This window comes from Sturnira hondurensis, unplaced genomic scaffold, assembly GCF_014824575.4.
Source record: "Sturnira hondurensis isolate 20B ecotype Veracruz unplaced genomic scaffold, ASM1482457v3 Scaffold0013378, whole genome shotgun sequence".
Classification (NCBI taxonomy): Eukaryota; Metazoa; Chordata; class Mammalia; order Chiroptera; family Phyllostomidae; genus Sturnira; species Sturnira hondurensis.
The window spans coordinates 1,266,218-1,291,098 of NW_028086009.1; the positions used below are offsets into that span (position 1 = coordinate 1,266,218).

At 41.1% G+C, this 24,881-nt stretch overlaps 2 protein-coding genes across 5 annotated transcripts in view; one reads left to right on the plus strand and one right to left on the minus strand.

Moving 5' to 3' along the window:
- LOC118997633 (uncharacterized) overlaps positions 1-24,881 on the minus strand; it is a 65,833-nt gene that overhangs the window by 30,010 nt on the left and 10,942 nt on the right. The gene's annotated exons all lie outside the window — the stretch shown is intronic.
- GLDC (glycine decarboxylase) overlaps positions 1-24,881 on the plus strand; it is a 76,090-nt gene that overhangs the window by 10,746 nt on the left and 40,463 nt on the right. For all 4 annotated transcript variants that reach the window (XR_005068700.1, XM_037061399.1, XM_037061400.1 and 1 more), the window contains exons 3-15: positions 2,675-2,810; positions 11,418-11,582; positions 12,776-12,853; positions 14,214-14,361; positions 14,672-14,868; positions 16,211-16,307; positions 18,491-18,596; positions 19,366-19,505; positions 20,296-20,376; positions 22,329-22,426; positions 23,133-23,217; positions 23,385-23,426; positions 24,374-24,516. Coding sequence is in view for 3 of the 4 variants with exons in the window: in XM_037061399.1 (XP_036917294.1) it covers positions 2,675-2,810; positions 11,418-11,582; positions 12,776-12,853; positions 14,214-14,361; positions 14,672-14,868; positions 16,211-16,307; positions 18,491-18,596; positions 19,366-19,505; positions 20,296-20,376; positions 22,329-22,426; positions 23,133-23,217; positions 23,385-23,426; positions 24,374-24,516 (1,516 nt within the window). In the remaining variant the exon portion in view is untranslated. The remainder of the gene's footprint in view (positions 1-2,674; positions 2,811-11,417; positions 11,583-12,775; positions 12,854-14,213; positions 14,362-14,671; positions 14,869-16,210; positions 16,308-18,490; positions 18,597-19,365; positions 19,506-20,295; positions 20,377-22,328; positions 22,427-23,132; positions 23,218-23,384; positions 23,427-24,373; positions 24,517-24,881) is intronic.

The following is a 24,881-nucleotide window of genomic DNA, read 5'->3' on the forward strand; positions in this document are numbered from 1 at the left end:
TGCCCATGACTTATTTATTTTATATTAATAACACAAATGAAAATGTTTTAGTCACTCAAAAGAATTATAACAGGAAAAGTCAAACTTGAGAAGCAAAGCTTGTTGATCCTGCAGTGGTTCTCCCATCACGTGGTGCTTTCCTCGTATGTGTGCTGTGTCCACATTTCCCCTTTCCTGTAAGGTCAGTGGTCATGGTATTAGGGATGACCCTAATACAGCACAACTTCATCTTAACTTGAGTGCCTCAGTAAAACCCCATTTCCAAATTAGGTCACATTCACAGGTACCTGGGGTTAGGGCTCCAGCATATCATTTTAAGATTTTACTTATTTACTTTCTTTTTTGGAGAGAGGAGAAGGGAAGGAGGAAGAGAGAGAGAGAGAAACATTGATGTGTGAGAGAGATATCAATCAGTTGCCTCTCACATGCCCCCAGCTGGGGACCTGGCCCACAACCTAGGCATGTGACCTGATGAGGAATTGAACCAGTGACCTTTTGGTTTGCAGGCTGGTGCTCAATCCACTGAGCCATACCAGCCAGGGCAGCACATTGTTTTAGAGGACACAGTTCAACCCATGACACTCCCTTGCCCACCTCCCTGCTGGACTATTGTGCTGGCCTCTTATTGTATCTCCCTGTTTCCAGGGCCTTCCCTCTGACCTGTCTACACTACCAATAGAATTATCTTTCTATAATGTAAGGAGAAAATCATATTATTTTATAGTCTCTGACTTCCAAAGGTTAAATTCGTGATTTGACAAACCACTTTGCATCCTGTTCTCACTTTTGAGCTGGACATTTTGTCCTCATGGCTTAATACAAAACAGGAACCTGTCCCTCCTGCACAGGATTTTAATTGAAGCCGGTCTTGTTGAATCATGTGCCTGCCAGTAACTAATTAATCTCCCCTCCTACTGGGCTTTTCAATCACTCTGCCCTCAGAAGACTTTGGGAAGTGGTTGGATTTCTTGCCTGATTTTTCCTAAGGATGCTGTACTTGCATATCTTCTCTGATACTGGTTTATCCCATTCTACTTTCACTTCCTTTTCCTAAACTTTCAATGGAAGAAGGTGAGGTTGCCCATCATCAGGTAGTTGGGTTATATTTACTCAGGAAGCTGAGACTTACAAAACTGTTCTCTCTTTCCTTAACCCAGTCTGGCAAAATGGCGCTTCTCTTGTGAACTTATTTTCTGTGAAAGTATGTGGAGTGGGAGAGTGGGGTGGAGGGTGAAAGTGTTTTCACTGAGGATAGAGAAATGTTAAAGAGAATAATATTCACATAAAGTTCTGTAGGGTAAAGATAGTGTGAAGCATCTTCTTAGCCCGTTGGCCATCTTGGAGATGGCTGCACCTTGATGGCTGTACTCTGACGCAGTAACAATAAAATCCATCAGGTCCATGATTTAAGTATTGAATCCCTAAGAAGATGTTGAAGGGCCAGAAACTTGCCCAACTAGTTACCTCTCAGTTAGATTTTAGTAGTATGATCTACATAGTTATGGAGGGGCAGAGAAAGTGCCATTTAAAGTCACTTGTACCTAGAAAGTATCTTCCGGTATAAGTGCTGTACATTTAGCAGGTCAGAACCTGGCCCAGGGAGGAGAGGATGGAAGCTGGGTGGAAGCTAGACAGATGGGGTCTGGAACCCTTTCCTTTCAAACAATGTAGACTTAGGTGAGTGATTCTCTTCAAGCCTATTTTTCTAAGCTGCATGAAAAGTATTTGGTACAATTCCTGGCAATATGTGAATACTAAAAATGTCAGATGCTATTATTACATGAATGACCCCAAATAGGATCTCACTTGCATCCAAGAACTTTATTAATCCTACCAAATTGCCTAAACACCCTAATAGGAATGCTGGCTAAAACTACACATGAATATTTTATTACAACTGATATTTCACATTGTTGGGTGAATGGCTTTTATAAGTAACTCTTTTAGTGACATGAGGGAAAAAGTGTTAGAGGTATAGAATAATTTTAGAGAAAAATGTGGGCCATGTGTTATTTAAGACTTATGTCAACTATTGTTAGAAAGCAATTTAAAGGGGGAAATATTTTTTAAAGAGTTCCTTTATTTATTTTTAGAGAGAGGGGAAGGGAGGGAGAGTGAGTGGGAGAGAAACATTAATGTGTGAGAGAAACATCAATTCATTGCCTCTTGCATGCCCCAGCAGGGGACCTGGCCTGCAATCCAGGCATGTGCCCTGACTGGGAACTGAACCGGCAATCTTTTGGTTTGCAAGCCAGCATTCAATCCACTGAGCCATAGCAGCCAGGGCAGAAAACAATATTTTACTAAGAGAAAGTGGAATTGTTATTTAAAGGCTAAAGAAGAAACCTGGAATGAGACAAGTATTAAAATTGGGCAATTCTGACAAAGCCAAAAAAAAAAAAGAGGAGCCCAAAATAAAATAAAATAATGTAAAGTAAAATGAAATAAAATGAAACTCCGAGGAGCCATCCTTGAGGAGTAATTGAGTGCTGTTTTGGGAATTTCTTCAGATATCTGCACATGGTGTTTAGTGTTGTGGGAGGGATGATTCCTATGTTTTCCAGATAGCTGTTCTTTTATATAAATATACAAACAAAAAGGGAGTTTAAAACTTAATCAGAGCTCTCTTCTGAGACATTTTTCTCTCTGACATTTCTCTCTTTCCTACAATCAGGTGAAAATGAAATCCTTGCAACTCTACGTGCAATTTCCAGCAAAAACCAGGTCTGGAGATCATATATTGGCATGGGCTATTATAACTGCTCGGTGCCACAAACTATTTTGAGGAACTTACTGGAGAACGCAGGATGGTAATGTATCACTTGATTAAAAATGGAAGTGTTGTGATTTAATTTGCATTAAATGCAAATTCTCCCCATTCTTCTCCCCATTTTTCCACATCCCCACCCCTTGGCACCTCAGAACTTACCCACTGACACCAGTACTCGTGCTGTCTCTGACCTCCAGGAACCTGCCCGGCTTTTTCTGGCATGGAAAATTTCTTTACTCAAATGTACAGGAAATAGAAGCTTCTTCCTGCTTTTATTCCCATACAACATTCTACAGCTCTCACATTGTGGATGCTGATAATCTCTTTCTCTCTCTGTCTTACTGTCTATTCTGTCTTTGTAAGCGCGTTTGAGTACGATATCCGACAGCAGAACAGATTCAGGGCTTTATTTTTTGGAAAGTCTAGGATTTGGGGCTCTGTTTAGAGCCTTAGGACTTGCTCAGTGAGTCAGAATCTTGGTCCATTTTCTTTTTTTAAAGACTTTATTTATTTACTTTTAGAGAGAGGGAGAAAGAAAGGGAGAGAAATATCAGTGTGTGAGAGATACATTGATTGGTTGCCTCTCACACCTCCCCAATTGGGGACCTGGCCTGCAACCCAGGCATGTGCTTGGACTGGGAATTGAACCAGTGACCTTTTGGTTCTCAGGCTGGTGCTCAGTCCATTGAATACATCAGCCAGGGCATGGTCCATTTTCTTATGTCAGAATTTTAGGAGTGCCCATTGTCTCTCTGTGACTCCACACCCAATAGTCTGGATTTACAACCAACTAAAAAAAAAGACATTGTCAGATAAATTGATATCAAAATATTTGCTTTATTACTTGGCACTTTGTAGAGAAGGAGAATGTGTGTATTCTGGGAATAGGCTTTTTAAAAAAATCCTCATCCAAGGATATGTTTATTGATTTTAGAGAGAAGGTAGGGCAAGGGGAGAGAGGGAGAGAAAGAAAGAGAGAGAGAGAGAAACATCTTTGTGAGAGAGAAACATCAATTGGTTGCCTCCCATATGTGCCCCAACTAGTGATCGAGCCCGCAACCTAGGTAATGTGCCCTGATGGGGAATCAAACCCACAATACTCTGGTGCACAGGGAGGTGCTCCAACCAAATGAGTCACCCAGCCGGGACTGAACAGCTCTTACAGAAACTGTAAAAGAAAGAGCTAGGCTGTGTATGCTCAGGTGCTTGTTCTGTTTTAACCTTACCTATCAACCTATCAGGTAACTAACTCATTCCTAGTCCTCTAGGGTGTGTGTGTGTGTGTGTGTGTGTGTGTGTGAGTGAGAGAGAGAGAGAGAGAGAGAGAGAGAGGGAGAGAGAGGGAGAGAGAGGGAGAGAGGGAGAGAGAGACATTTGTCTTTGTCCCCTGCCACTCTACCTCCCACTGATGCACGACACTGACAGTGTTTCTCTCACACTTGGGGGAAAAATTCCCAGGGCCAATTCCATTGCCATTTGCTGTATGTTACAAAGAATGAAACAAGTTCACATTCCAACACTAAACAAGAAAACACCCTGGATGTTTTTTGACAGGTAGAGGACATTGCTCCAGAAGTGCCAGGGAGCAGATTAGGGGCATCTCCTTCTTCTACCCATTGGGAAATATTGCTTGGAAAGCAATATGAAGGAGGAAAGATGGGGACCTCTGGGCCTTTCTTTCCCTGGTTTTTGGATAAGTGTCATTGTATATGCCAGTACCTTTGAATTAAAACTTTATGTAAACCGATGCCTTAGTCTCCAAAGGAATGTGTTCACTTATTTCTAGCATAGAAACGAACCATATGTGGGTAGGCAATGATAGTTTGTAAGTGATTTTTTTTTCACTTAGTGTATGAGGTAATTTTAGTTTCTGGTAGGACCGTTATTATGTGAGGACATAGTAAGTTGTCGCCTCTGTGATTGAAAGACATTTATAGCAAGATGCAGAGATTGTCTTTTAGGTTAGCATATGTTAGAAACAAATCAACTTTAGTAAAGGGAAGGCGGGCTTCCCTTTGGGAAATCATGGCATTTATCTCCGTACAAGCTTTTGAAATATCAAGGGCATGCTCCCCAGCAATAAACCTTAAACGTTTGCTGAACACCTTGTATCTTTAAAACATTTAATAACACTTTGTCAGAATTAATTTGAATTCTGAGTGACCAATATTTTCATTTCTGTATAACTGCTTCATTTAAGGAACTCTCCACCAACAGCCTCAGATAGAGTATTAAGACATTCATTAGTCCATTTTTTGCACCTTAAAAGCAGAAATAATTGCCTGTCTGAGGAAATTCTGTGATGCCAAAAATCTTCTGTTTCTTCCAGTCAACACTGAGGATAGGGCCCCCATTCCCCAGCCTCTTAGACAGTAGGAGCTTAACTTTTACGAGTGTCTTAGCAAACCCATGGGCTTCCCAGGGTCCCGCCCCCTTCTTCCTGGTTTTTGTACTCTTTCACGTCCCTGACTCCATGGAGCCTTTGCTCATCCACCTCCTGGCCCCCTCATTCTGTAAAATATTCACTCACCTCTAAAACACACATGAGGAGGAAGGGAGAGACAGAGATATGCATACTCTTCTAAAAATACAAACTTTGACGATTTTGACATTTTGAAAAGTATACCCGATACCCTATTTATTTCATTTTAAATTTTACACAAAGTGATCTTGGTGTACTAAGAATGGATGTGTGGCAGCGACGACTCATGAACTATGAACTTGTACTGGCTCTTTATCACCCACAAATGTAACTGGTCTCTGTGTATTTGGGTCTGTGAGTGAGTGAACATGTCTGGCCATCGTCGCAGCCAGTCCTAACCTGCTGCCTCAAGGCCAGGCCTGTTGTTCCGAGGACCAAGGCATTTGTTTGGCCCGGGGCATAGTTTAGGCTGGCTGGGGAGCAGAGCACTTTGCATCTTTTGTCTGCTTTTGCATGAGTGCAAACGCGGTCCCGGTTGCTGAGAGTGCTTTGTTCTAGGTGCACTTACTCCTATCCCATCATTATAGGAGCCAGATCTGTCGACTTAATCACTTCTGCCTCACCATCCCTGTCCAGAACTCTTAGTTACCATAATCTTCATTTCTTTATTAATAACAAATAGGAAGGAAATGTCAGCAAACTAGTGTTTCTTCTTTCGGTGTATGAGTGTGTGAAAGTATTAGCATTTTGGAGGCATCTTTCCACTGTGGTATGAGTAAAAGTTTGAATGGTAGACTCTAAGTTTAATTTCAAAAGCAAATAGCCTGCTTTTCTTCCCCATCACAAAATAAACTGCAGAAGCACACAGGCGACAGCATTCCAGCCATCTGAACACTGGCCAGTGGACTTTGCTCTCTGTGACCATACAAATAATCACCATATTGCTTCTGGGCTGTGTGCTGATGTCTTAATTTCCTTTAGGAGCTGCCAGCAATGTGAGAGGGAGACAATGTTCTTTGCTTTTCAGTCCTGGCTTTTGGGTGCATTTTAAGGATTGCTCCTCTCTGTTCTCCGAAAGCGGATCTGAGGGAGAGGGTGCTAGTGCACCTCGCCAGCACTGATAGAGAGGGCTGTGCACACGCGGGCGGTAGGCTCCACCATCCCTCTGAATGGTTTCCATAGAGATGGAACCAACAAATTCCGGTGACGTGAGGTGAAACTAAATGTACAAAATAGCCTCAAAGAATACAAACATTTGGGCTCTGACAAGAAAATGTACATCAGGTCTAGAATTTATTTTATGGGGTCCACTATTCCAAAATTTTGCTGATACCATCAGTATCAAAACATCTACACTTTCTTTGTGGCTATTTTTTGTTTTGTGTGACTTTGGCACAGAGATTAAAATGAGAGAATCTCATGAATGTTTTTCCCACTGCAAACCCTGCCACCACCTCCTTCTTTCTCAAGTCCAAAAGGAAGTTACAGACAAAATCATAGAGAGTATTGATTATTCTGGAATAACTATTAATACCGTGTTGAATCAAGCATCCTATTTAAACAGGACAAAATGCCTTCTTGGATATGCAGATACTTTTTGTTTTTTAACATTAAAATACATAGAGAGACACAAACTGAGTTAAAAAGTCTGTTGGAATATAGGCATAGTAGATCATAGACACATTTTCTTAATCACTATATTTTGCCTAATTGTTGAGGCAACTAAACCCTTGCATGCAAGATGGCAGGCCCTGTGCTAGAATTTTTCTCCTCAAATGAGAGTTTGTTATCTCCTGGCTTGAGATCCACTAACGTAAGGGTCCTTTAATAAATAATTGTGAAGGGTACGAATTTACTTTAGTTGTGTCAAAACCTGTAGATTATTTTAAAAGTTTACAAGTAAAAGAAGTAGGATCATATATTGTCTACTTTTTTTTATAAAGATTTTTAAAATATATTTACCTTTAGAGAGGAAGGGAAGGAGAGAAGGAGAGAAACATCAATGTATGGTTGCCTCTTGTGAGTTCCCTGCTGGGACCTGGCCTGCAACCCAGGCATGTGCCCTGACTGGGAATTGAACCGGCAATCTTTTGGTTTGCAAGCCAGCATTCAATCCACTGAGCCATAGCAGCCAGGGCATATTGTCTACTTTTCAAGAAAACACTTTTAAAGCTCTCTCATGAGCATCAGCCTAAGCTTGGACTTATACAGAGGTTGGACAAGGAGGAAAAGGCTGAGCAAATGAGAGGGAATAGTAAACCCCAAAAGCTGTGATGGAAGGGATACCACAGTCTCAGGTATGAAGGATGATGCTTGAGGGGTATGGAGCTTCCTCCTGCAGCTAATAGGGAGCCATCCCATTTGGGCAAGAGAGTCAATACACACATTTGCACTACAAGTAGTTGATAATTTTCTGTTTTAAGCACTGTGCTGGCTAGAGCGGCAAGAAGAAGAAAGGAATGGTGTAGGATGTCAGAAGGAAGACTAGTGGCATTGGTCATTATTTGGGGCTCAGAAAGATCTAGAGTTCTTCTTTGGGAATTGACAGAGTGATGGTACCTTTCAAGGAATAAGCATATTCAGGAAGAGAAACTAATTTGGGGATCTAGTTGGATGAAGAACAGGGAATGTGAAGTTGACATAGGATAAGATTAATATCCAGGAAAAAATGGTTTCCAAGTAGACATATCTAGTAATGATATCTGAATAGAACTAAGAGTAAATTATCTGGGGTTCCCTGTTTGCTTTTGACTTTTTTTAAAGTGCCAAAATAGAGAGGAAAAGCAAGTTTTTAAAGTGATCAACATTTGGCCAGGGTTTTACCATTTTCAAGTACACTATATGGTATATTAATTTCATTTGAGTACTAAGAAAATAGAGGGGAGAGGGGAGGGAATTTCAGGGGAAAAGGGGAAGGGTTTGCAAGAACCCTTATAAGAACAAGTATAAAGGACACATGGACAAAAACTAGGAGGGTGTGGAAACAGGAGGGAGGTGGGAAGGGCTGGGTGGGTGGGTGGGTTGGGATGGGAGTAAAAGGCAGAAAACTGTACTTGAACAACAATTAAAAAAAAGAAAATATAGTATATATAGGTGATGTTAACTCCATTGAACACCAAGAGAGGCTGGTAAAACACACATGAGGAGAATGTTTTAGTTACTCATCTCAGTTCACAGGTAAAGAATTAAGGTTGAAACCCAAGGCTTCTTGTATCGTGAACATCCAGGGAAACCTGTGAAGCACTGACTACTTGAGGGATGACAGACTGGCATGATCTTTCCAGAGAGGAGCATGGCAATATACACTGAAAACCTTAAAGTTAATTATCACCTGATTCAAAATTTCACTTTTAGAAGTTTATCCTAAGCAAATAAGACAAAGATGAGGCTGCTCACCATTATGCTATTTCTAATATTTAAAACCAAATATAATATTTAACTTGAGGGGACTTGTTAGATAAATAATGATAAATTAAATAATTTAATACCACATAACAACAAGATTTATAGTGTTGAGTAATATTTAGAATCAGAAACTGGCAATGGAATAACATTATTGGGGAAAATCAGAATTCAAAATTTAAATAGAGTGAAATCTTACTTTAAATGTAAGTATGATTATGGTGTAGAAAAGAGACAAATCCATTAATCTGACTGTGATTATTACCTCACGAAATATGCATGTATCAAATCATCACATTGCATACTTTACAAATATACAATTTTATTTGTTAATTATGCCTCAGTAAAGCTGGGGAAAAACGAATGTATAAAAAAAGTCACAAATCAAGAAGAAAGGGGACAGACGACATGACAGGAAAGTGGGCAGCACTTTCCTTCTCTATTTTGGCCCCGACGTGTCCAGGCAGTAGACACTTGAGTATGTCCATCACAAAAGAGGGAAAGAGAGAGACTGGAAAGAAATGCACTTAAATGTCTACTGTTATCTTGGAGTTTAGGATTGTGGGTGATTTTATTTTCTTGATAGTTATCTTGAGTTTTCCAGCTTCTTCCAATGGACATGTGTAAGATAGTCAGAAAAAGGTTTGTGCATATGTTCCTGACACACTGAAGTGGTTACTAAATGCTAGCTGATTCATTTAGAACATTCAATGAAAAGAAGGTAAAAAGTATGGTTGATCTTACTACCCAGAGGAAACTACTGTTTACAGTTTCATTGATTTGTTTTTACAAATTTACAAAAATGGTATCATAGTATTTATATTTAACTTTTTAATGACTATATCATGAGCATTTTCCATGTCAGCAGTTACATTCTTTTACATATCATTTTCAATAAATGCATAATATTATGAGCAATTGTCTATTCGATCATGCCCCTTCTAGTGGACACTTCCCGGTAGTTTGTTGCTCAGTTTTCAATATTCAGTGCTGTGATGAATTCTTTGGAGCATTGCTCTCTCTCCCTATTGTATATTCTATATATTTGTGGATATACTAAATCTTTTCTATTTGTTAGAGGCACTAGCTGGCCTGTGTGTGTGTGTGTGTGTGTGTGTGGGTGTGTCAGTTTGTGCATTTATTTGTCAAATAGTGATTCTGAGTAAAATGAAAGTTTTGTGCTTAGCCAGGCCATCGAAACATGTCTCTTTAAGGTGGCAGGCCTTGCTGTGTGTGAAAGTCTTATCTGATCTGAGGTCACAATTGCCCCTTGTCTATGCCTTTTGTGTGACTCCATTTCTGCTCAGATTCCGTTTCTACTTTGTCTGCACTCTGTATTGTGTGCTTCATTCATTCCAGTTCACCACCCACTTAGAACCTGGCAAATGGACTTACAGTTCCTAAGCCAGGCTGTTCAAGGAATTAACAGAAGCAAAACTTTGCTTTGGTGTGCATGCACACAGACCCACACACACACACACACACACACTCTTACACTAATGAAAGTGTCAGGAAAATTATTTCAGTCTTGACATTGTACTGCTTGTTAAGGTGAGCTTCTCTACCTCACTTCTCTTCAGAAGTAAGATTATACATTGATTTCAAAGTTCTCACAAAAGAAAAATAAAAGATGGATGGAAATATCCTAAACATGATTACCAGAACAAAGGAAGAGGGCTTGAAAAAATCAAAACAAAAAAACCAAAAAACCTATTTTTTTCCCTAATACTCTTCTGGCTTGGAAAGGCAAAGCAATGGAGGTATGAAACAATGCCAATTATGTGCGGGAGCCGGGGCCCCAGTCCGACCCTCTTTGGAGCAATGGATTCTTGTCAAAGAGAGAGCAGCCTTGTCTTAAGTCCTCAGTTACCCTCTATTCTATCACTTTATTTTCTTTTCTTTAAAATATTCATTATTCTGAAATAATTTTATTTGTTTATTGTCTCCTTTTCTCCATTACATGAGATCAGGGACTCATCCGTTGTGCCCATTATGGGCCACCAGAAGTTTGTGGTGGAATGCTCAGGATGATAATTGGCATTGCTACATTCAATGTCATCCTATTTCTCTTAGCGAGCATGCGGTAAATATTAGTAGGATGAATGAAGGAAGGAAGAGATAAACAAGAAGGTGCTTAGTGGGTTACCACGTATGCCTAAATATTCATTTTTGGTTAATAACTGAAGGATATAAGTTTAGAATCCGTGTTTATGATGCCTTCTAACCATTTTTATCCTTGAATTTTGATAGCTATGGAGTTATCATTTATAGACTCAATAACTGGATAGTTAGAATTTTAAAGTAAACCTCTATTAATTTCTTAGGAGCACATGGAACTTCTGGTTAGTATTAAACAACAAGTACCCCCCACCATCTCCCTGCCATAAACAAGTTTTGAGTATTAGATGTGAGATTCTTGAACACTTTGCTATTGTGATCTGTGAATGGGGTGAACTTCTTAGATAGAGGGAAGATAATGGTCAGATTTCTATTTATAATAACATAGGTAGGCTCAAGTTCCAACTTATAATACAATACACACATACAATAAGATCATTAAAATAGAAATGTAAAATTAAAAAAAATCACTTAGAGGAATAGAAAAGTAAATACTGATTATCCACAAAGAAAGAATAGTATTATTCCAATGATTTAATTCTGAGTTTCCTGAAGAGGCCAAAAGGGAAGTTTACTGATCTTGTATATAATTCTCCAGAGAGGCAAACTTGATTTTCAGGTAGTGAATTCTAACATGAAGGCATTTTGTCACCTTTTCTGAATAGTGGAGTCACAATATGGACATGGCCTTTGTGTCCCTCACAGGATCACCCAGTATACTCCATACCAGCCAGAGGTGTCTCAGGGAAGACTGGAGAGTTTACTGAATTATCAGACCATGGTGTGTGACATCACAGGCATGGATATAGCCAATGCATCCCTGCTGGACGAGGCGACTGCGGCTGCAGAAGCCATGCAGCTGTGCCACAGGTGAGGGGTCCAGCATGAGACTGTCGGGGTAAGGGACATCTTCCAGCCTTTTCCTCTGTGTCAAAAGCTCTGATTATTTCCTCAGGATGCATTTCTATAGGTAACTGCTGGGTCATGGTGTGGAGTTAGTTAATAACTGCTCTCCATTTCCTCACTTTTTTTCTTTCTTTGCCTTGTGAGGGCCTTCCTGGTAGAATTCTGATGTAGATAGTCATCTGGTTGGGAAATCAGCCCACATTCATGGTATATCTGCCAGAGGTTTTGTACTTCTGGTCTGAAGTGCCCAGATAAGTCTCTCTCTTGGCTTCTGCAAATTTGAGGGGTGATGAGCCCCACACTTGCTCCATAGGTATGGAGGTTTCTAAGTTGCAGCCACAGGCCCTTCTGATTCTAAGTCGCCCTGGCGGGGGGGGGGAGTGGGGGTTCAGGCTCTTCCTCCTGCCATGGATGCACAGCTACAAAGGAATGCTGCCCACCCACTCTCTGGTTATTATTTTTAGTTTTTCACTTATTTTCCTTATTTATTTTCCTTATCCATCTGCTCTCCCATCTACTACCACAGATTTTGCTAAACAGGATTGGAATGGAACTGCAGTGGAAATCTATTCAGTAAAGTCATTAGTCATTAATGACCCAGTATTTTTTATACTGTCGAAAACACAGTCATCCAAACCTGTAAAGAATGAATAATACTTTATTTGGGTCAAACAGGTGGGCTATATTCCAGGGAGCAAGATCTCAAATGTTCAGGAGACTAACAGGATTACTGCTCCTTTTATGCATTTGACATGAAAGAGGGAACTAAGGAAGATTACATGGAGGTGGGAGAAAAGCAAGGTGGGAGTGGATTACAGGATAGTTAACAAGACTATGTGCTCTCTTGAGGGTGGATATGGCATATTTCAAAGGTGTGTTAACCCAGATGCACAGAGACAAGGGACAGGGCTTGTTTAAAGCAAAGAGAAACCTTTCACTAAAGACGTTGTATGCCTGGGGTATGACTACCTACCATGATCTGGGCAGTTAGCAATTTATGATCGCAACACTCTATGAGATTAATTTCCATAGAACCCATTTTTCATCCATAATACTATGCTCAGACTTTCCCTAAGGACCATCTCTACTTTGCGTTCTTAAAAGATACTCTGATTTCTTTAATGTTCATGCTTGAATGTGATTTTCCTTTTTAATAGACACAACAAGAGGAGGAAATTTTTTGTTGACCCTCGTTGCCACCCACAGACAATAGCTGTCATCCAGACTCGAGCTAAGTAATTACTTTTATTCATATTTTGAATAAAATGCTCATTTCAACTGATTTTCTCCCTTACTTCCAAACTGATTAGGGGGTCAACCTGGCATAAATTGGGGTTGTTGCATTTTACTTTCCCTCCCACTTTCTTCTCAGGATCTCGCTGGTAAGTAAAATGTGTCAGAATTGAGAAAATAGTACCTTTAGTTGCCTTTGCTTTATATTATCATGTTTTTTAGAAAATATTTATTTATTGATTTGAGACACACACACACACACACACAGAAATACTGATTTGTCAGTCCACATGTTTATGCATTCATTGTTTGATTCTGGTATGTACTTTGATGAAGGATTGAACCCACAACCTTAGTGTATCAGGATACTCTAACCACTAGGCTACTCAGCCAGGACTGTTTTCCTTTTGTGAAAAGAAATTTAGTTAAAATAATTTTGCCCTGGCTGGTGTAGCTCAGTGGATTGAGTGCAGGCCTGCAAACTAGACGGTCGCAGTTTGATTCCCAGTCAGGGCACATGCCTGGGTTGCAGGCCAGTTCCCAGCTGGGGACTCAAGAGAGGCAACCATACATTGATATTTCTCTCCTTCTCTCCTTCCTTTCCCCTCTAAAGATAAATAAATAAAATCTTTTTAAAAATAAAATAATTTCAACAATGCTGTGGAACTGAAAGACAGAGGGAAAAATGGAGCTCTCCATTTTTTAATGTGTATTAAAAGATTTTATATTCCCAAAAACATAGTTGTAGTCTGTTGTTGGTGTAGAGGATGTAAAAGAAAGCATATTGTATTTTAGTACTGCAATCAGATAAAATAAATACAACACAGTTACCGATTGTGGCTGTGTTTGTTTGCTTTCTCCTTGTAAAAGCTGGATACTCTTCCTCTTACACATACCACCATCCCTTCAGAAGGGGTTTCTCACAGATGTTGGAATTAGGCAGTTTAAGGAACCTAAGGAAGGGTCTCCTCCTTGTCTTACTGATGGCTTTCTTTCTGTTCACCTAAAATGATGCAAGGGGAAAGTGGCGATGGTGCTGCTGTTACAGATGTGGTTCTTTAGTCCTAGGAGGGGATGCTTCTGGTTGTCTCTCAAGAACTGGTCATGACAGGAAAGGGGGAGTGGTAGGGTGGATGAAAAAAACAGAAGTTAAGCTGTTGGGTGCAATTGAGTTGGTGTGAAAGACTGTTACCACTGAAGGTTGGGGTATGACACGAGTGTGTGTTTGTATGTGTGTATTGGGATGGGGTGGTGAGTGGGCATTGAGAAAGGACACAGAATACTAATGCTGTTATGGAAAAGAAAATAGATAATTTGTTTTTTTCTTAAACATGATTGTTTTTTTGTCTTCTCTCTTTCCAGATATGCTGGAGTCCTCATCGAGCTGAAGTTACTCCATGAAATGGACTTCAGTGGAAACGACATCAGCGGAGTGCTGTTCCAGTACCCAGACACGGAGGGGAAGGTGGAAGACTTCACTGAACTTGTGGAGAGAGCCCATCAGACTGGGGTAGGCACCTCTCCTTGTGGGGCCCATGGAGGTGTGTCTCAACTTTGAATCATTACTATTATGTTGGGTGTGGTCTTAATTCATATACCTGTATCACCTGGAATAGTAAAACTCTTTCCTTCCTTTCTTCCTTTCTTCCTTTACTGATTCCTGGCACATAACAGGCACTCCGTGAGTGTTTTAAGTAAATGGAATAAGTGAAGTTTACACTATGTGAACCAGCCTGCCTACAGTGGAGATAATTTGCCACTTTCTCACTGTTTGCAGGGACAGTGACAACCATGTCCATTTTCTCTTGTTTCCCCTCTAGACCTTGGCTTGCTGTGCTACTGACCTTTTGGCTCTGTGTATCCTGAGGCCTCCTGGAGAATTTGGGGTAGACATTGCCCTGGGCAGCTCACAGAGATTTGGGGTACCACTGGGCTACGGAGGACCACATGCAGCCTTTTTTGCGGTTAGAGAAAGCTTGGTGAGGATGATGCCTGGAAGAATGGTGGGAGTATCAAGGTAAGGTAGCTCATGTTTCTTCCTTTTATTGTGGCTCTCATTTTCCCCACTGCGTTTGTTGATCACAAAAGCTGGTGATTGCTCTTTAAACTTAACTAAGTCATTTGTAGTTGATTAAAGAAAATATACAACATGGATTCAGAAGAGATGATCTGTTTAGGGTATGCACTGGTTAGTATACCTGTTCTCAAATGCCATGAGTTTGTACATATTTGAGAAAGTATGAGTGTAATTCCTAATGTATTTGTTCTGAGGTCACACACATGAATTTATTTAGGTTGAAGAAATGCCTTGAGAGACTGAGTATTTTATGTCTCACTAGCTCTTGTCTTTGAAAGTATTATCACGTCATAGTGTTATGTAAAGACAAGTGCAAGGAGAAATTGCCATGCCTGTGATCCCCGGAGGCCCGCCGCTTGGCCATTGGAGTCGTTTCCAAAAGTACGTTCTTCAGGGCCTCTCCTCATTGAAAATTTAGATGAATACAATGATTATTGTTGGGAAATTTAGCATGATCTTTTTGACCCTTCATAAAAGCCGATCTACCAATGGAAGGGATTAGTCTGAAGTAGTGAATGATGTGATCGTGATGTGAAGTTGGAAAGTTCTCTCAATTTGCCACAGGATAGCAAAAGGTACTTTGTTTTTTAGTGTAAAATAAGTTTCTTCAAGTATTCTTCCATTCGCTTTTTTCAGTGTGATGCCTCTTCACCAAGCAAGATGAGTCACAGGGCTTTCCAATTAAAAAAATTAAATGTATGAATTAATTAATGTATTATCTGCTGATTTTTGTATTGAACTTCTTACCTTTCTGGAAAATGGATCCCAAGTGTTGATGAAATAAAAAATAAGACTGCTAAATATTTGTTTTATCTAAATTTTTAATTGTATTAGAAAGGGGACATGTTTATTAGAGAAAAGCAGTAAGTTGATTAACATCATTTTAATTTACAGCCATATAGTCCCTTCAGATTTCCAGTACAGAGACGCTGTTTCCTTTGCCAGATATTTTCCTCTTTTCTGAGTCTGCCACGAACCTCAGAGTGAAAGTTAATCCTCAGTCACCCTCATTGGGGTAGGCTGGGTAATTCCTGGAAATGTTCCTTTCAAGGTTCCTGGCCTTATTGTTTGTATCTCGGTATCTCAACTCCTCAAAGTACAAACTAAAAATTAGCAGTCCTAGTTAGAAGAGGATGATTTGGAAATTGTCTCTTTATGGCCTTGTACCTGAGTAAATTTGCTAAATTCACTTCAAGCCGAGAAGGAAAAAAGCAGGTCCATTTATGACAATTTCCGGTGCTGTGGTTACCTGTGCAAATTGGATGTTTTATTCTTGGCCCAGAGATGCCACTGGAAAAGAAGTGTATCGTCTTGCTCTTCAAACCAGGGAGCAACACATCCGGAGAGACAAGGCTACCAGCAACATCTGCACAGCTCAGGTAGGTCACCTGTCTGACATGTCACCTGAATTTTTTACAGTCTGTAACAATGAGCTACTCATTCATTCACTGAGTTGTTCACTAACTTATTTATCACCCACTGAACAGTGTGCACACCAAAAATGTTAGGATCTTATTGGTAGAGAAGTCTTATTGTCTTGTCAGAACCAAAATACAGTGCATTTTACTGGTGGTCTGTGTATGCACACACTTCACACTTCGGGGTCTCTCACATTCTTGTCTGTAGGGTGGGTTTATCATGGGTGGTGACTGGGCCCCTTCTCTTCAGGCTGAAATGGAGGCCCTCCAGGCTGGGGGGAAGAGGCAAAGTGAGGGCGCTTCAGGTGACTGTACTTGAGGGGATGGTCCCTATAGGCAAGCTTGTGGTGGTCATGGGGTTCTCTTACTGGCAGCTTTGGGAGGCATTCCTGAAGTGGACGGGGTAAAAGAAGAGGAGTTAACGGGAAGTTACCCAAGGGCTTAGGGCAGGGCAGCTAGTATTTTCCCACATCCGGCCAATGCCTAGGGTCAGATGGAGGGTGACTGCTGGGTCTTCTGGGTCTGTCTTTTTCCTTCAGGGTCAGAGAAGGAGAGATCTCACCAATACCTCCATGGGTACCACAGTGCTCTTCCCTCTCAAAGCACCACCAGGTTTTAGAGAGACTCTCCAGGGAGGCAGTAGATGAAAAAGTCTTTCTATAGTTGGTTCTAAAGCCTTTGGTCTTTAGTGGGAAGACCAATGGCTTTAGTGGGTCTCTTGGGAAGTACAGACACTTCCCCAAAGTGTCTACATTCTCTTTGGGATTTTTGGTGTAAGAAAGCCAATTCCTGGGTTCTGATATTTTTGTTTTCCTCCTCATTTTCTTTATTGACTCTGATTGTACTCTGAGAACTTTTGAGAGCTGTTTCTTGCTTTGCAGTGGTTCCACAGAGATTCCTTCTAGCAGCCTAGCAAAGAACATGTGTACTTAACAAAATTGGTCTGATATTGAGCATCATCCAACTTTAAAGTACTGTGTTTCTCAGCGGAGTAGAATGTGTTCTGTGTGGTGCCGCTTCCATTAAGGTGGACCTTGAACTGCTGACCTAGCACATTAGGACAAAGCCACTCTAGTGAGACTAGAAATCTCAGAGAGACCCTGGTGTTCCATCAATGAGGTGGAGGCTGCTGTGGGAGAATCAAGTGGACTAGATGAATAAAAAGCCTGAGATTTGAATTTGGACAAGTTACTGGGATAATATTGTATGGTTAGAAGACCGCTAATTGGCAGGGCATAAGGTGAATAAACAGATGAGTTACAGGGCCAAGAAGAGGTGGTGCAGCAGGCAATCCTCCCTCCCTTCCCCCAAGTTGACACTCGTTTGGTTTCTGACCCTAACCGTCCTCATTTTATCACTCTGTCCCCTTCAAGGTGCCATCTTGGTGGTCCCTTTCTTGTGCCCCATGTAGAACTCCCTCACTGAAACATCCCTGGACCTCTCTGTGTCCCTCTCTCCAGGAGATGCCATGCCATTCCTTTCAGTTTTCTGTCACACCAGGACACACATTTACGTGTGAATAGTTTCATGAAATCTCAATCCAATGGTCAAGAGAGATATGTTGCCCTCAGTAAGCAACCAGCAACCTTGATTGTACTCTGCCATTGCTGTCTTGTACTGTCTGCTGGATTGTACTCTTTCCATTGCTGTCCTCGGGGGAAAAATCCAATAGGTCTGTGTTTCCTTTTCTAATGTATCTCCTGCCAACTCATTTTGGCTTTATTCCCTTGCCTCCTGCATTTTCATCTTTGGTAGTTCTTTGCCACATTTATCTCTTGGTTGTTGAAATTCAACAACCAAGCTTCTCCTGCTTTATTTAAGGCCTCAGAAGAATTGTATTCCCTGAGTTCTTTGGGGTTTGAAGGCTTTTATTGCTTTTATCCTTGAAGAACCCCCTTATAATGGTCACATTTCAAGGTTTAATACAGTGAGCCTACAGTACCTGGGATACCATGTTTCCCCCGCAGGTGTTCAGGCGTGTTATAAATGGCCCCTGACTATCATAGACAATGCAGGAAATGTCATCATTTTGCTTTGTCTCTGTTTTTAATTTTGGCATCTCGAGTCAAAATAATAGTTTCTTCTATGGATTGTCTTCCATCACATTGTTGAAGTCGATTCTTTAAATGCCCTTGTCATTTTAGGCTCTCTTGGCGAATATGGCCGCCATGTTTGCAATCTACCATGGCTCCCGCGGGCTGGAGCATATCGCTAGGAGGGTGCATCATGCCACTTTGATTTTGTCTGAAGGTGAGTCATGTATCTTCTCTAAAGCCTTTGGGCATAACAAGACTGATAAACACGAGTAAGTGAAACTGAAAACTTACTACATGTTCAATGCTGTATGCAGAATTGAAAGTCAAATAAAAAACTGGGAAGAACATTTTCAACTTCTATGACACACCAAGTGACTGTTTTAATATAGAGAGCTCGTGCTCACTGCCCCATACCATACAGAAGAAGGATGAATACCCTGAGGGAAAAATGGGTAAAGGACATTAAATAAAATTTTTAAAGAAGTGAGTACACAAATACATGGTCCATGAACATGCATAATTTCAACCTCACTAATACTCTGATGTAAATTGAAACAATAAAATGGTTTTTCTACCATTATACTGGCAAAGATTAAAAAGAATACTGATATTGGTATGACTTCTTCAGGGGCACTTGTACACTATATATCAAAGACTTTTAAAATGTGCTTATAATTTGATCCAGAAATTCTACTTCTAGGAATATATCCAAAGGAAATAATCAAATAGGGAAGTAAAAGCTTTCCATTGAAACACTATTTACAACAGCACAATCTTCGATATAGCCTGATGTCCAATAATAAGTAATTAGTTAAATTGTGGTACATCTGTAAGGTTGACCATAAACAGCCATCAAAAACATTGATGTCACCAGCAGGAGCAGACTATGTTGGGACAGGGTTCACGTCTTCACTTCTCTCTGGGGCGTCAGTGGTAGACCAGCAGGTTTCTGCATTGGAAACTGGTGGATCTCTCTCGTCTAGGTCTCAAGCGAGCCGGGCATCAGCTGCAGCATGACTTGTTCTTCGACACTCTGAAGATTCAGTGTGGCTGCTCTCTGAAGGAGGTTTTGGGCAGGGCTGCTCAGAGGAAAATCAATTTTCGGCTTTTTGAGGATGGCACAGTAAGTCATACCTCCAGTTTCCTTTTTTAAAACAAATTCTTCACATTTTCATGACTTTTGTCATTAGAAGTTTTCTTCAAACAGTATTGGAACTTTGAGCACAATTAATTTTTTATAAACAATTTTTATTTCCAGTTTGGAACATTGTGTGTCCTCAAAGGATGTTTCATTTTCATCTCTCCGTAAGACTTTGTGTTTTCATATATGGGGCTGTTAGGCACATGTTTTCTTTTTTTTTAAGACTATTTTTTTTTAGACAAAGGGAAAGGGAGGGAGAAAGGGAAGGAAACATCAGTGTGTGGTTACCTTTCCCATGTCCCCGCACTGGGGACCTGGCCTGCAACTCAGGCCTGTGCCCTGACTGGGAATTGAACCTGTGACCCTTTGCTTCAAAGTCCAACGCTCAATCCACTGAGCCACATCAGCCAGAAGCACATGTTTTCTTATTCCTCTCTTCACCATATGACTTTTCAGGCTATGATAAATGGTATAATAAAGCAATTTAAGAAGAAACAGGTGAGCATATTCAGTACCAGTAGGAGTACCCTGCAACCATCAGAGTGTTAAAGAGTCCAGAAATGGCCTATAAAACTATAAACCCTGTGAAGTCTAGGGCTAGTCTAAGCCCCCTTCATCTAAGTGCCAATTTGGTAGTCAAGTTGGTACCCTGATGTTTTAGAACATCTGGGAGTTTTGTCCAGGACCCACTCCCCTTTGATTTTCTCTTGGATTTCTCCACGGATCTTGGTGTTCAGAGCTGATGATTTCTCTTTTGTTTTTATTTCTGTAGCTTGGTATTTCTCTTGATGAAACAGTCAATGAAAAAGATCTGGATGACTTGTTGTGGATCTTTGGCTGTGAGTCGTCTGCAGTAAGTGAAATAAAAACATGCATTTCTCATGATGACTATTTGAGGTGGTGTCAAAGATGAGTTTGCCTCTTGTGGGCCTGTGTGTGTGTGTGTAGGGGGGGCAGATGTGACACTGGGTGGCCTACTGTTAAAATTATGCCACTAACTGTGCCGTGCTACCATGACTGCTGATAGAAGTCTCTGCTATGTGCCTGGCCTGGATGATGCACGTAGGCTATTTGGAAGGTTAGTTAATGGTATCTAATCAAAACTGTCCCTAATACAGAGATTTATGACACTGGCATGTTGGTTATGTCTATTCTTGGAAAATCATGATACTCATGCATCAGATATTTATTGAAGACCTAATCTGTGCCAGGTACTATGCTGGACCCTGAGGATAGTGGTGAATTAGATGTGAGCACTCATGGAGCTTATATTCTAATGAGGATTCAAGCAAGCACAAGATTCCAGTCCATGTGATGCTATGATGGATGATGTCTGAAGATGCTCTTTGAGCACAGAAGAGAGATTTCTCACCAAGATTTGGAAGAAATTGTTCTGAGATCTGAAAGATGAGTAGGAGTTATCTAGACTTAGATGGCATAATTGAGGAGGGAGGTGAGGCCAGAGATGTTCCAGACCAGACAAAACAGCCACAAAGGCTAGCAGGAGAGAGATTACTGAGAACTAGACATCGTTCAGTGTGACTGATTCAGTTTCTAAAGCAGTGAAATAGCAGGGAGAGTGAGGAGAAAGTCTACAATCCCATGGAATGAGAATGAAAGAGAGAGCTCTCAGTAGCTACCCAGACCTGTGGCCAGGTGCTCATCACTACAGTCAGCACAGCCTGGGGCATAGAAAGCACTCAGTAAATACTTGTTGAATGAATCCACAACAGGAAGCATTTACTAAAGAAGTTGAAACAGGCTCGTTGAGAGTGTAGAATGTCACTGCCCTGGCTGTCTCTGTCCCTTGTGGGAGAGGACTTCAGTATCAAATAGCGAATGTAAATCACATTATTCTCTTTTGAACTTTAATAAACAGGACTGAGTAAGCATCTTCCCTCTGGAACTCTGCAGTAAACGCCACATGTTTGAGGAATATTTAAAGAAGGCCCGCTGGAGCCTCTAGAAGGCCACACTACCAGCCTGGGGCAGAACAAAGAGCAAGCCATCAATTTAATTATATATTCTAAATATTAAGCCCTTACTAGATATACTCATATGATTTGCAGATAGTTTCTCCCATCCTGTGAGTGTTCTCTTAACTCTCTTGATAGTGTCCTTTGTTGTGCAAGAGTTTTTCATTTTAATGAGTCTACTTTATTTTTGGTTGCTCATGCTTTTGGTATCGTGTGTAAGAAACCATCGCCAAATCCAACGTCATGCAGAATTGGCCCTCTGTTTTCCCGTGAGAGTTTAGGCTTTTAAATTTAAGTCCTTGATCCATTTCAATTTACTTTTTGCATATGGTGTAAGATAAGGATGCACCTTCATTCTTTTGTGTGTGTATATCCAGTTTTCTTAGCGCCATTTGTTGAGGCAATTGTCCTTTTCCCCACTAAATGGTCTTGGTACTTGCACTTACTAGACTTCTCAAAGATAAGAGCAGTGTCAAGTGAGAATACTTATATGAGTGTTATCATGGTCACTTCTTTGATAGCCTTTCAAAATAATTGACCAGAACTTACTTCATTATTCAAGGAACATGCAGGAGATGGCAACTTTTTTGCAGTAAAAACTCTGCAGTTTTTCTCCTTTTCTGTGGCTGAGGTTAACAGAACTTAAAAACAGTGCTCTGGAGAACTGCCACAATGAGTAACTCCTGACACCTGTCCACATGCCCACACCAGATGCCAGGGGCAGGGGTTGTGACTGGGTGGAGGGGCTGTGCTAGGGTATTTCTGATGCCCTGTCACATAGTTCTAGGCACAATTCCCGCCCTTTAGTTTCTGTGGTTTCTCCATGCAGGAGCTGGTTGCTGAAAGCATGGGGGAGGACCGGAGAGGTATTCTAGGCACTGCCTTGAAGAGAACCAGCCCGTTCCTCACAAATCAAGTGTTCAACAGGTTTGTGTGGCTAGTGTGATTTCTGCATTGTGCGGCTTCTGACTTCAGTGTGACATGGCCGGGTTATTGTGGCTGGGATGGTTAATAAATCATCACCATAAGGGTCTCATTGCTGGTTTGGGCAAAGCACACATTATTTCCTCTTGGCTCAGCCCACTTGGCAAGGTAACCCCTAATTCTATTTATCAGGAAAAAGGGAGTTTAGATGCACAGTTACCAGTCTGAAGAGCATGCCCAGGAAGCTGACTTTTTTTTCTTCTCAACCTTCCCCTCATGGTCACAGGCAGCTTCTTGTCCCGGGCATCAGCTGAGGGTCGAGGGGGTTCCAGAGCCTTCCCTCTGTTGCTCTGTTGGCAGGTTGGCCCAGTTTGATCTATGTTAAAGGTCAGTTTCAGCCCTGGCTGGTGTAGCTTAGTGGATTGAGCACAGGCCTGTGAAAGAAAGGGTTGGTGGTTCGATTCCCAGTCAGGGCACATGCCTGGGCTATAGGCCAGTTCCCCAGTAGGGAACACATGAGAGGCAACCACACATTGATGTTTTTTTTCCCCACTCTTCCTCCTTCCCTTCCTCACTCTCTAAAAATAAATAAATGAAATGTTTAAAAAATAAAATCAAGGTCAATTTCAGTATGTCTGATTGCTCAGGAGGGTATATGTGGATTCTGATCTAACTGTGTTAGCCTAAGTCATGTGTTTTGTGTTCATAGCTATCATTCAGAAACAAATATTGTTCGATATATGAAGAAACTGGAAAACAAAGACATTTCCCTTGTTCACAGTATGATTCCACTGGTAATTATCACTTCCACCCCTTTTTTCAACCCCACCCTGATCCCACCTCTGTGGGGCACATCTAACACGCTTCAAGAGGGGTGGGTGGCCATGTGGGGAAATCAAAAGGCTGATCATACGGACCATGGGAAGTCACTAATGTAGTATTTTGTCTGTGCTTCTTAAAGGGGTCCTGCACCATGAAGCTCAACAGTTCATCTGAACTTGCAGTGAGTATGTCCCGTCTATTAAAAAGGAACTTGTTCTCGCTTGCACACAACTAGAGAAAACTGCTACTGGGACTGTGATTCGATAACTACTTTAATAATCCTGTACCTGGCTGTTCAACAATCTTGGTAGAAACCCTAATTTTACTGCAACCTGATCACTTAAATTCCTGAGTCAAATTATTTTTACATATTAAAATAATTAACTATATAGCACTTATATATATAAATCCCTACCCTCCCCACCCTCTTTTGTTAAACCTGACACATTGAACGCTTTCATTTTTGTCAATTTGTAGTTGTTAAGCTCAGAAGAAGCTTAGGCCTTCTTTCTAGAAAGGGTAGAGATTTGAGATTTTGGTTTATTGTGTCAGCAGAAGGCTTGTGTGACCTGCTGCTGTGGCTGGTCAGCATCTCTTCCAGGTTAGGATCCAGTTAGCAAAGTTTCATTGTTCCTTTTATTTCACAGGATTGTTCTGATGTGACACATCACATCAGGCAAAAGAAATGATTTTATCTGTGATAGGAGGAGTTCCTCCATTTGCTTTTCTGTTCTGTTCTGCTTAATGGAGAGACGATCATATATCTACCGTTAAGCATTTGAATAAACTATACTTGAAACAACTCTTTGGGTTTCATGGTTATAAATCTATTTCCCATCCTTACTGTCTTTAGAAAGATAGAAAAAGGTTATATTTTGCACAAGTTCCCTTTCTGGGGCTCTGCGACCCACTTGTAAGAGGAAGACAGTAATAAAACTTACCCTGTAAGATGGTGGGAGTTAAATGAGAGGAACACATTTCAAGTGCTGAGAACAGTGTCTGGCATGTAATACGCATTCTGTATTAGATGCTGTGTTTATCATTCTCCTCCTCATCATCAAAGATAACATTGTTATTGCTGTTACAATATGTATATGTGCATATGTTTTCTCTTTTCTTGTTCTTCAGCCAATTACATGGAGTGAATTTGCTAACATCCACCCCTTTGTGCCTTTGGACCAAGCTCAAGGGTACCAGCAGCTTTTCCGAGAGCTCGAGAAGGATTTGTGTGAGCTCACGGGCTATGACCGAATCTGTTTACAGCCTAACAGGTGAGGGCCTTTCTTCTGTTCTGTTAGTTATTGCTTGTGGTGTAACACCCATCCTAAAACTCAGAGGTTTGAAATAACGAATAATTTGATATCATTCTAAGAGCTGAGTGGGCAGTTGCACTCACTGGGGAAGATGACTGGAGGTCTAAAGTGGCCTTATTCACATTGCTGAGGAGTTAGGGAGGGGCTGTAGGCCTGGAGGAGTTAGTTGAGGACGCTGACCTGGGTCTTGGTTCTTCCCTGTGTGGACCTCCCCATGTGGTGGCCGACCTCCCTGACAGAATGATGCCAGGTTTCAGAGCAGAGTGCTCCACCACGGCAGGCTGTGGGAGCTGCAAACCTCACGGCTCAGCCTCAGCCTTACT